This window comes from Oncorhynchus kisutch, linkage group LG10, assembly GCF_002021735.2.
Source record: "Oncorhynchus kisutch isolate 150728-3 linkage group LG10, Okis_V2, whole genome shotgun sequence".
Lineage (NCBI taxonomy): Eukaryota > Metazoa > Chordata > Actinopteri > Salmoniformes > Salmonidae > Oncorhynchus > Oncorhynchus kisutch.
Genome location: NC_034183.2, coordinates 9,054,266 through 9,067,166, shown reverse-complemented (window position 1 = coordinate 9,067,166; position 12,901 = coordinate 9,054,266). Strand labels below are relative to the sequence as shown.

The window sequence follows — 12,901 nt, the reverse complement described above, 5'->3', positions numbered from 1 at the left end:
AGTTGGCGAAAGGTTTGACAATGTCATGCAACAGAAGGAGATGAAGCCTAATGTGGAAGCTCAACATGTAATAATAGGAGATGAAGCCTAATGTGGAAGCTCAACATGTAATAATAGGAGATGAAGCCTAATGTGGAAGCTCAACATGTAATAATAGGAGATGAAGCCTAGTGTGGAAGCTCAACATGTAATAATAGGAGATGAAGCCTAATGTGGAAGCTCAACATGTAATAATAGGAGATGAAGCCTAGTGTGGAAGCTCAACATGTAATAATAGGAGATGAAGCCTAGTGTGGAAGCTCAACATGTAATAATAGGAGATGAAGCCTAATGTGGAAGCTCAACATGTAATAATAGGAGATGAAGCCTAATGTGGAAGCTCAACATGTAATAATAGGAGATGAAGCCTAATGTGGAAGCTCAACATGTAATAATAGGAGATGAAGCCTAGTGTGGAAGCTCAACATGTAATAATAGGAGATGAAGCATAGTGTGTATGTTCAAGAGTGTGTGTGTGTATTTCAGTGAGTTTATGTACATGTCTGTGTGTATAGATATTTTAGCTTTATTTTACCTTTATTTAACTAGGAACAGTGTGTTAACTGCCTGTTGAGGGGCAGAACGACAGATTTGTACCTTGTCAGCTCAGGGATTCGAACTTGCAACCTTTCGGTTACTAGTCCAACGCTCTAACCACTAGGCTACCCTGCCACCCCATGTACTGTATATGGCTACACCAGCAGTCTATGGTCTCACCAGTCTTCTTGTCGGCGTGTCTCTTCCCAGCCTCCCTGAAGGCTACCATGGCTCTGAAATAGGTTCTGAGGACGGCCCAGCGGAAGGTGGCCACCGGGTCGATGCCCATCAGGCCACAGATGAAGGCGTTCTTACTGCTCTTCAACAGGGCCACGATGTCCGGACGCATGTGATCAGTGTTCTTCTCCCTGAAGTCCTGTAGGGGCAGAATATAGTGATGAGATCTATCCACTGGATCTACTATACAGTCCAGGCAGTCCGTCTCTGTTTCAGTCTGTTTGATGCTTAACTTACAGTGCATTCGGAAAGTATTCAGACCCCTTGACCTTATTCTAAAATAGTTTAAATTGTTATTTTCCCTCATCAATCTACACACAACACCCCATAACGACAGTACTTACTTTGTACTTTGTTGAAGCACCTTTGGCAGCGATTACAGCCTCAAGTCTTCTTGCGTATCACGCTACAAGCTTGTCACTCAAAGACTCAATCATGGACACTGACAGTTGTGGCTGCTTCGTGTGATGTATTGTTGTCTCTACCTTCTTGCCCTTTGTGTTGTTGTCTGTGCCCAATAATGTTTGTACCATGTTTTGTGCTGCTACCACATTGTGCTACTTCTGTGTTGTGTTGCTACCATGTTGTTGTCATGTTGTGCTGCTACCATGTTGTGTTGTCATATGTTGCTGCCTTGCTATGTTGTTGTCTTAGGTCTCTCTTTATGTGGTGTTGTGGTGTCTCTCTTTATGTGGTGTTGTGGTGTCTCTCTTTATGTGGTGTTGTGGTGTCTCTCTTTATGTGGTGTTGTGGTGTCTCTCTTTATGTGGTGTTGTGGTGTCTCTCTTTATGTGGTGTTGTGGTGTCTCTCTTTATGTGGTGTTGTGGTGTCTCTCTTTATGTGGTGTTGTGGTGTCTCTCTTTATGTGGTGTTGTGGTGTCTCTCTTTATGTAGTGTTGTGGTGTCTCTCTTTATGTGGTGTTGTGGTGTCTCTTTTATGTGGTGTTGTGGTGTCTCGCTTGTCGTGATGTGTTTTGTCCTATATTTTTATTTTATTGTGTATTTTTCAGTGTATATTTATTAGAGCCTCTAATAAATATTTTGTCTCTGAATGGTTTGTCCTCTGACAAATCAACTGTAAATTTCGTTGTTCCTCAAGGTTCTGTTTAAGGACCACTATTGTTTTCACTATATATTTTAGCTCTTGGGGATGTCATTCAAAAACATAACATTAACTTTCACTACTGTGCGGATGATACACAGCTGTACATTTCAATGAAACATGGTGAAGCCCCAAAATTGCCCTCCCTGGAAGCCTGTGTTTCAGACAGAAGGAAGTGGATGACTGCAAATGTTCTACTTTTAAACTCGGACAAAACAGAGATGCTTGTTCTAGGTCCCAAGAAACAAAGAGATCTTCTGTTGAATCTGACAATTAATCTTGATGGTTGTACAGTCGTCTCAAATAAAACTGTGAAGGACTTCGGCGTTACTCTGGACCCTGATCTCTCTTTTGACGAACATATCAAGACTGTTTCAAGGACAGCTTTTTTCCATCTACGTAACATTGCAAAAATCAGAAACTTTTACACTGGCTTCCTGGTAAGGCAAGGGTTGATTTCAAGGTTTTACTGCTAACCTACAAAGCATTACATGGGCTTGCTCCTACCTATCTTTCCAATTTGGTCCTACCGTACATACCTACACGTACGCTACGGTCACAAGACGTAGGCCTCCTAATTGTCCCTAGAATTTCTAAGCAAACAGCTGGAGGCAGGGCTTTCTCCTATAGAGCTCTATTTTTATGGAAAGGTCTGCCTATCCATGTGAGAGACGCAGACTCGGTCTCAACCTTTAAGTCTATATTGAAGACTCATCTCTTTAGTAGGTCATATGATTGAGTGTAGTCTGGCACAGGAGTGTGAAGGTGAACGGAAAGGCTCTGGAGCAACGAACCGTACTTGCTGTCTCTGCCTAGCCAGTTCCCCTCTCTCCACTGGGATTCTCTGCCTCTAACCATATTACGGGGGCTGAGTCACTGGCTTACTGGTGCTCTTCCATGCTGTCCCTAGGAAGGGTGGGTCACTTGAGTGGGTTGAGTCACTGACGTGATCTCTCTCTCTCTCTCTCTCTCTCTCTCTCTCTCTCTCTCTCTCTCTCTCTCTCTCTCTCTCTCTCTCTCTCTCTCTCTCTCTCTCTCTCTCTCTCTCTCTCTCTCTCTCTCTCTCTCTCTCTCTCTCTCTCTCTCTCTCTCTCTCTCTCTCTCTCTCTCTCTCTCTCTCTCTCTCTCTCTCTCTCTCTCTCTCTCTCTCTCTCTCTCTCTCTCTCTCTCTCTCTCTCTCTCTCTCTCTCTCTCTCTCTCTCTCTCTCTCTCTCTCTCTCTCTCTCTCTCTCTCTCTCTCTCTCTCTCTCTCTCTCTCTCTCTCTCTCTCTCTCTCTCTCTCTCTCTCTCTCTCTCTCTCTCTCTGAGCCCTAGGATCATGCCTCAGGACTACTCGGCATGATGACTCCTTGCTCTCCCCAGTCCACCTGGCCGTGCTGCTGCTCCAGTGTCAACTGTTCTGCCTGTGGCTATGGAACCCTGACCTGTTCACCGGACGTGCTACCTGTCCCAGACCTGATGTTTTCAACTTTCTATAGACAGCAAGAGCGGTAAAGATACTCTCAATGATCGGCTATGAAAAGCCAACTGACATTTACTCCTGAGGTGCTGACTTGTTGCACCCTTGACAACTACTGTGATTATTATTATTTTACCATGCTGGTCATTTATGAACATTTGAACATATTGGCCATGTTCTGTTATAATCTCCACCCGGCACAGCCAGAAGAGGACTGGCCATCCCTCATAGTCTGATTCCTGATTCCACCGTGCTTCTACACCTGCATTGGTTGCTGTTTGGGGTTTAATGCTGGGTTTCTGTACAGCACTTTGAGATATCAGCTGATGTAAGAAAGGCTAAATAAATTGATTTGATTTGACCATTAATGGACAAAACCTTGCCAGTAGTGTCTGTCAGTAATATCACAACTCTGACATAAGGCTATCATATAGGTTGACACACAGAGCTGTTGTGAACGAATGATTGGCGGATGGGTTGTGACTGACACTGAATCTACAGGGACATGTGGTCACGTCAGCAGTCCTTACTTTGATGCCGTACTTGACTTTGCCGGCGTAGTGGCAGATAATGAAGGCGGGCTCCATGACGGCGGGGAACTCGATGTAGCTGTTCCCCTCATGCTGCCGCTTGAACTTGTCCAGCAGGGTCTGGTTCGAGGCCTGGGGGAAACTAAAGGGACAGAGAAGAGGGTGGGGACTAGGGTTAGGACTGTAGGATGGGAGACTAGGGTATCTACTGGTTCCAGATGGTTCAAGATCACACCACTCACTACAACAAGCTCCCTTAAAGCAACACCACTCACTAAAACAAGCTCCCTTAAAGCAACTCCACCCATTAAAACAAGCTCCCTTAAAGCAACACACCTCACTACAACATGCTCCCTTAAAGCAACACCACACCATTCACTAAAACAAGCTCCCTTAAAGCAACACCACACCATTCACTAAAACATGCTCCCTTAAAGCAACACCACACTACACACTAAAACAAGCTCCCTTAAAGCAACACTACTCACTAAAACAAGTTCCCTTAAAGCAACACCACTCACTAAAACAAGCTCCCTTAAAGCAACATCACTCACTAAAACAAGCTCCCTTAAAGCAACTCCACTCACTAAAACATGCTCCCTTAAAGCAACACCACTCACTACAACATGCTCCCTTAAAGCAACACCACACCATTCACTAAAACAAGCTCCCTTAAAGCAACACCACACCATTCACTAAAACATGCTCCCTTAAAGCAACACCACACTACACACTAAAACAAGCTCCCTTAAAGCAACACTACTCACTAAAACAAGCTCCCTTAAAGCAACACCACTCACTAAAACAAGCTCCCTTAAAGCAACATCACTCACTAAAACAAGCTCCCTTAAAGCAACTCCACTCACTAAAACATGCTCCCTTAAAGCAACACCACTCACTATAACAAGCTCCCTTAAAGCAACTCCACTCACTAAAACAAGCTCCCTTAAAGCAACACCACTTACAAGCTCCCTTAAAGCAACTCCACTCACTATAACAAGCTCCCTTAAAGCAACACCACTTACAAGCTCCCTTAAAGCAACACTACTCACTTAAACAAGCTCCCTTAAAGCAACTCCACTCACTATAACAACCTCCCTTAAAGCAACTCCACTCACTATAACAAGCTCCCTTAAAGCAACACCACTTACAAGCTCCCTTAAAGCAACACTACTCACTTAAACAAGCTCCCTTAAAGCAACTCCACTCACTATAACAAGCTCCCTTAAAGCAACACCACTTACAAGCTCCCTTAAAGCAACACTACTCACTTAAACAAGCTCCCTTAAAGCAACAACACGCACTAAAACATGCTCCCTTAAAGATGCCCTATGCAGAATTCGCTCCACCATTTCCTGGTTCTCCTTGGGGGTCAAAGAATTAGCCTCACTGTCCCGTTATAAATGGATTAACCGGTAGTAGGGCCCCTGGAAACAAATACTATCCTTGAGAGTATCTGAAAGAGGATACAAGCTAACTATGAATGATGAAATCTTCAAGAGGGTTCTGGGGTGCTACATAATCATTAGCATTACATTCTTCTGTGCGATGGAATAAATCACGCAAGAGGGACTTTAAGAGGGTAAAATGATCCCTCTGACCTTGTGGCTCTGGGAAACTGGTCCATACACTCTTCCATTCACTTGTTACTACATCCAGATGAGTGTTCAGGGCTAAGTGGCTAGCAGCCCTAGGTGGATAGGTTAGGTTAGCTAGCTCACGCGGCTAATATTGTCATGGCGGTCCTGTGTTTTGTATGCGAGGGTGAGTTTAATTTACGAGGGATTGAAATGGGATTGTGCAGTGGCCTATGTGAGAGGCTTTATATAGGGCGTACGTGTGCCCCAGAAAGGCAAATATATGAGATAGCGTGTTTTTATGTGTTTAAGTTAGCCTGGCTAATGTTGTAATCAATCAAGTATTTCGCTACTAATGAAGAGTGTTGTTAGCCTATATTCCTCATCATGTGGGATGATTCTAAGGTCATTGGCAATGAGTGTTGGTCCAGCAATGTAACCAACTTGGTTTTTACATTGGCTTTGTTCTAAAGAAGTTTGACATATAACCAAAACATGCCCGGTCTAAAGCCCGGTCTAAATCTTCACCCCAAAACTATGTTCTATGGAGCCTGTGGACATTCGAGAACGGGTCCTTTTTTTATTTATTACTGCGGATGGATGTCATGGCTAAGAAAGTACACCTCTAAATGTGACATTGCAGGAATCCGCCCTGAGGTAGTGCTTTAGGAGCGTCAGCTAAATGACTAAAATGTAAATGTGCAGTAAAAAGGAAGGAGAAAGGCTCCGACATGACAGCTCACGTACTTGCACTCTTCGTCCAGCAGGTGGAGCAGCGCGGTGGGCTTCTTGCTGATGAGGTTGATGCAGCCTGTGTTGTCGATGTAGTCGATGTTGTGCCAGCTGATGCTCTCGGCCCTGTACTCCTCCTGTAAGGAGGAAACAACAGTGGTGGTGTGTCAGAAACAGTGCCGGCAGTCATCCAATACATCACATTTCCCCTTTGAGTATCAATAGAGTTTATTTTATTCAATTTAAGTGAATGTCAGGTCAAAAGTTGACAGTCTGGTGAATGCATCAGAGAGATACCATGAACAGTACATTTATCACACATGTTATGGGACACACTGATAGCGTTAAGAAAGCATAAGGCGCATTGAAACATTCCAAAACTCAAATCCCATCACTGACAAAAAACCAAAGACTCTGCAACAAAGGTCACCAGTGTGTCCACGTGCCAACAGTTTCCTCACAAAGGTCACCAGTGTGTCCACGTGCCAACAGTTTCCTCACAAAGGTCACCAGTGTGTCCACATGCCAACAGTTTCCCCACAAAGGTCACCAGTGTGTCTACATGTCAACCGTTTTCTCACAAGGATGTGAACAGGATCAATGGTGTTGGGGGATATAAACAGGATCAGTAGTGTTGGGAGATATAAACAGGATCAGTACAGGATCAGTGGTGTTGGGGGATATAAACAGGATCAGTAGTGTTGGGGGATATAAACAGGATCAATGGTGTTGGGGGATATAAACAGGATCAGTGGTGTTGGGGGATATAAACAGGATCAGTAGTGTTGGGGGATATAAACAGGATCAGTAGTGTTGGGGGATATAAACAGGATCAGTAGTGTTGGGAGATATAAACAGGATCAGTACAGGATCAGTGGTGTTGGGGGATATAAACAGGATCAGTAGTGTTGGGGGATATAAACAGGATCAATGGTGTTGGGGGATATAAACAGGATCAGTGGTGTTGGGGGATATAAACAGGATCAGTAGTGTTGGGGGATATAAACAGGATCAGTAGTGTTGGGGGATATAAACAGGATCAGTAGTGTTGGGGATATAAACAGGATCAGTAGTGTTGGGGGATATAAACAGGATCAGTAGTGTTGGGGATATAAACAGGATCAGTAGTGTTGGGGGATATAAACAGGATCAATGGTGTTGGGGGATATAAACAGGATCAGTGGTGTTGGGGGATATAAACAGGATCAGTAGTGTTGGGGGATATAAACAGGATCAGTAGTGTTGGGGGATATAAACAGGATCAGTAGTGTTGGGGATATAAACAGGATCAGTAGTGTTGGGGGATATAAACAGGATCAGTAGTGTTGGGGGATATAAACAGGATCAGTAGTGTTGGGGATATAAACAGGATCAGTAGTGTTGGGGGACATACAGTGGCATGTGAAAGTATTCACCTCCTTGGCATTGTTCCTATTTTGTTGCCTGACAACCTGGAATTAAAATAGATTTCAGGGGGGGTTGTATCATTTGATTTACACATCATGCCTACCACTTTGAAGATGCAACATATTTTTCATTGTGAAACAAACAAGAAATAAGACAAAAAAAATGGAAATAACTATTCACCCCCCCCAAAGTCAATACTTTGTAGATCCACCTTTCACAGCAATTACAGCTGCAAGTCTCTCGGTGTATGTTTCTATAAGCTTGGCACATCTAGCCACTAGGATTTTTGCCCATTCTTCAAGGCAAAACTGCTCCAGCTCCTTCAAGTTGGATGGGTTCCGCTGGTGTACAGCAATCTTTAAGTCATACCACAGATTCAATTGGATTGAGGTCTGGGCTTTGACTAGGCCATTCCAAGACATTTAAATGTTTCCCCTTAAACCACTCAAGTGTTGCTTTAGCAGTATGCTTAGGGTCAAGCAAGCACCAGCTAGCCTTGAGCTATCCTCGAGCAAGGCCCAAATACCAGCTTATTCTAGGGCTACAATACCTCCTTTGCCAATTGGCCTGGACCCTTATCCTACTCTTTCGATGTTCCTCTGGTGAAGTAGAGGTTATCCCAGGCCCTGTAGCCCCCAGATCCACTCCTATTCCCCAGGCGCTATCATTTGTTAAATTCTGTAACCGTAAAAGCCTTGGTTTCATGCATGTTAACATCAGAAGCCTCCTCCCTAAATTTGTTTAATTCACTGCTTTAGCACACTCTGCCAACCCGGATGTCCTAGCAGTGTTTGAATCCTGGCTTAGGAAGGCCACCAAAAACTCTGACATTTCCATCCCCAGCTACAACATTTTCCGCCAAGATAGAACTGCCAAAGGGGGTGGAGTTGCAATCTACTGCAGAGATAGCCTGCATAGTTCTGTCATACTATCCAGGTCTGTGCCCAAACAGTTCGAACTTCTACTTTTAAAAATCCACCTTTCCAGAAATAAGTCTTTCACTGTTGCTGCTTGTTACAGACCCCCCTCAGCCCCCAGCTGTGCCCTGGACACCACATGTGAATTAATTGCCTCTCATTTATCTTCAGAGTTTGTACTGTTAGGTGACCTAAACTGGGATATGCTTAACACCCCGGGCGTCCTACAATCTAAGCTAGATGCCCTCAATCTCACACAAATTATCAAGGAACCTACCAGGTACAACCCCAAATCCGTAAACACAGGCACCCTCAGATATCATCCTGACCAACCTGCCCTCTAAATACACCTCTGCTGTCTTCAACCAGGATCTCAGCGATCACTGCCTCATTGGCTGTATCCATAATGGGTCTGCGACCAAACGACCACCCTTCATGACTGTCAAATGCTCCCTAAAACACTTCTGCGAGCAGGCCTTTCTAATCGATCTGGCCGGGGTATCCTGGAAGGATATTGACCTCATCCCGTCAGTAGAGGATGCCTGGTTGTTCTTTAAAAGTGCTTTCCTCACCAACTTAAATTAGCATGCTCCTTTCAAAAAATGTAGAACTAAGAACTGATACAGCCCATGGTTCACTCCAGACTTGACTGCCCTTGACCAGCACAAAAACAATCCTGTGGTGTACTGCGTTAGCATCAAATAGCCCCCGCGATATGCAACTTTCCAGGGAAGTTAGGAACCGATATACACAGGCAGTTATGAAAGCAAAGGCTAACTTTTTCAAACAGAAATTTGCATCCTGTAGCACAAACTCCAAAAAGTTCTGGGACACTGTAAAGTCCATGGGGAATAAGAGCACCTCCTCCCAGCTGCCCACTGCACTGAGGCTAGGAAAACACTGTCAACACCGATAAATCTACAATAATCAAGAATTTCAATAAGCATTCTACTATGCCTGGCCATGCTTTCCACCTGGCTACCCCTACCCCGGTCAACAGCCCTGCACACCCCACAGCAACTTGCCCAAGCCTCCCCTATTTCTCCTTCACCCAAATCCAGACAGCTGATGTTCGAAAGAGTTGCAAAATCTGGACTCCTACAAATCAGCTGGGCTAGACAATCTGGACCCTCTCTTTCTAAAATTATCCGCCGCCATTATTGAAACCCTTATTACTAGCCTGTTCAACCTCTCTTTCGTATCGTCTGAGATCCTTAAAGACTGGAAAGCTGCGGCGGTCATCCCCCTCTTCAAAGGAGGTGACACTCTAGACCCAAACTGTTACAGACCTACAGTGCCTTGCGAAAGTATTCGGCCCCATTGAACTTTGTGACCTTTTGCCACATTTCAGGCTTCAAACATAAAGATATAAAACTGTATTTTTTTGTGAAGAATCAACAACGAGTGGGACACAATCATGAAGTGGAACGACATTTATTGGATATTTCAAACTTTTTTAACAAATCAAAAACTGAAAAATTGGGCGTGCTAAATTATTCAGCCCCCTTAAGTTAATACTTTGTAGCGCCACCTTTTGCTGCAATTACAGCTGTAAGTTGCTTGGGGTATGTCTATCAGTTTTGCACATCGAGAGACTGACATTTTTTCCCATTCCTCCTTGCAAAACAGCTCGAGCTCAGTGAGGTTGGATGGAGAGCATTTGTGAACAGCAGTTTTCAGTTCTTTCCACAGATTCTCGATTGGATTCAGGTCTGGACTTTGACTTGGCCATTCTAACACCTGGATATGTTTATTTTTGAACCATTCCATTGTAGATTTTGCTTTATGTTTTGGATCATTGTCTTGTTGGAAGACAAATCTCCGTCCCAGTCTCAGGTCTTTTGCAGACTCCATCAGGTTTTCTTCCAGAATGGTCCTGTATTTGGCTCCATCCATCTTCCCATCAATTTTAACTATCTTCCCTGTCCCTGCTGAAGAAAAGCAGGCCCAAACCATGATGCTGCCACAACCATGTTTGACAGTGGGGATGTTGTGTTCAGGGTGATGAGCTGTGTTGCTTTTACGCCAAACATAACGTTTTGCATTGTTGCCAAAAAGTTCAATTTTGGTTTCATCTGACCAGAGCACCTTCTTCCACATGTTTGGTGTGTCTCCCAGGTGGCTTGTGGCAAACTTTAAACGACACTTTTTATGGATATCTTTAAGAAATGGCTTTCTTCTTGCCACTCTTCCATAAAGGCCAGATTTGTGCAATATACGACTGATTGTTGTCCTATGGACAGAGTCTTCCACCTCAGCTGTAGATCTCTGCAGTTCATCCAGAGTGATCATGGGCCTCTTGGCTGCATCTCTGATCAGTCTTCTCCTTGTATGAGCTGAAAGTTTAGAGGGACGGCCAGGTCTTGGTAGATTTGCAGTGGTCTGATACTCCTTCCATTTCAATATTATCGCTTGCACAGTGCTCCTTGGGATGTTTAAAGCTTGGGAAATATTTTTGTATCCAAATCCGGCTTTAAACTTCTTCACAACAGTATCTCGGACCTGCCTGGTGTGTTCCATGTTCTTCATGATGCTCTCTGCGCTTTTAACGGACCTCTGAGACTATCACAGTGCAGGTGCATTTATACTGACACTTGATTACACACAGTTGGATTGTATTTATCATCATTAGTCATTTAGGTCAACATTGGATCATTCAGAGATCCTCACTGAACTTCTGGAGAGAGTTTGCTGCACTGAAAGTAAAGGGGCTGAATAATTTTGCACGCCCAATTTTTCAGTTTTTGATTTGTTAAAAAAGTTTGAAATATCCAATAAATGTCGGTCCACTTCATGATTGTGAAAAAAATACAGTTTTATATCTTTATGTTTGAAGCCTGAAATGTGGCAAAAGGTCGCAAAGTTCAAGGGGGCCGAATACTTTCGCAAGGCACTGTATATCCATCCTGCCCTGCCTTTCTAAAGTCTTTGAAAGCCAAGTTAATAAACAGATCACTGACCATCTAGAATCCCACCGTACCTTCTCCACTATGCAATCTGGTTTCCGATCTGGTCATGGGTGCAACTCAGCCACGCTCAAGGTCCGAAACAATATCATAACCGCCATCGATAAAAGACACTACTGAAGCATGACCCAGAAGCCCTGTGACTACTGAAGTATGACCCAGAAGCCCTGTGACTACTGAAGTATGACCCAGAAGCTCTGTGACTACCCAGTAGCCCTGTGACTACTGAAGTATGACCCAGAAGCCCTGTGACTACCCAGAAGCCCTGTGACTACTGAAGTATGACCCAGAAGCCCTGTGACTACTGAAGTATGACCCAGAAGCTCTGTGACTACCCAGAAGCCCTGTGACTACTGAAGTATGACCCAGAAGCTCTGTGACTACCCAGTAGCCCTGTGACTACTGAAGTATGACCCAGAAGCCCTGTGACTACCCAGAAGCCCTGTGACTACTGAAGTATGACCCAGAAGCCCTGTGACCACTGAAGTATGACCCAGAAGCCCTGTGACCACTGAAGTATGACCCAGAAGCCCTGTGACTACCCAGAAGCCCTGTGACTACCCAGAAGCCCTGTGACTACTGAAGTATGACCCAGAAGCCCTGTGACTACTGCAGTATGTGTATGACAGTGCCAGACACATCACACAACAACAGAGGAACAGGAAGTGGAAGTAGCCGGGACACCCAACGCCGCGGCTAGCAGGGCTAGCGTTGTGGCCAGCAAATCAGGAAAAAATATTTAATGTGTGCGACTTGACATGCCTATCCTTCCTCCCTAAAAGTAAAAAAGAGTCAATTCCACCCATGAAATTCTACATCGAACTTAAATCATTACTATATTGACTCATTATGATGGTGCTTCTGAGTTTATCACGAATCACAAAAGTTTTCCTTTTTAAATGTTTCAATCAAATCCACACCTAGGACATAAAACGTCTTCACCAGCCACAGGGCTCCGCAATAAAGGCCTAAACCTTCCTGTATTGTTCTCCTGCTCTCTCTCTGCTCTCTCTCTCTCTGCTCTCTCTCTGCTCTCTCTCTGCTCTCTCCCGGCTCTCTCTCTCTCGGCTCTCTCCCTGCTCTCTCTCTGCTCTCTCCCGGCTCTCTCTCTCTCGGCTCTCTCTCTCTCTGCTCTCTCTCTCTGCTCTTTCTCTCTGCATCATGTGCTGTATTGTGTTTGGCAGGCTGCCCGAGTTTTAACGGGCCAGGGCGGTGGTTACAGCTATAGATACAGCATTGTCAGTCATAGAGCAGAGCGACTCCGTAGAGCGACTCCGTCACAGAGCGACTCCGTCACAGAGAGACTGTGTCACAGAGTGACTCCGTCACAGAGCGACTCCGTCACAGAGCGACTGTGTCACAGAACGACTCCGTCACAGAGCGACCGTCACAGAGCG

The 12,901-nt window shown here is 44.6% G+C and overlaps 1 protein-coding gene across 4 annotated transcripts in view; it reads right to left on the bottom strand.

Annotated features, from left to right (window-relative positions):
- The window catches only part of LOC109898287 (unconventional myosin-IXAa-like), a 274,482-nt gene that overhangs the window by 62,914 nt on the left and 198,667 nt on the right, over nucleotides 1-12,901 (bottom strand). For all 4 annotated transcript variants that reach the window (XM_031833015.1, XM_031833013.1, XM_031833014.1 and 1 more), the window contains exons 11-13: nucleotides 6,230-6,351; nucleotides 3,906-4,047; nucleotides 757-952 (exon numbers count right to left, since the gene is read on the bottom strand). In XM_031833015.1, the coding sequence (XP_031688875.1) occupies nucleotides 757-952; nucleotides 3,906-4,047; nucleotides 6,230-6,351 (460 nt within the window). The remainder of the gene's footprint in view (nucleotides 1-756; nucleotides 953-3,905; nucleotides 4,048-6,229; nucleotides 6,352-12,901) is intronic.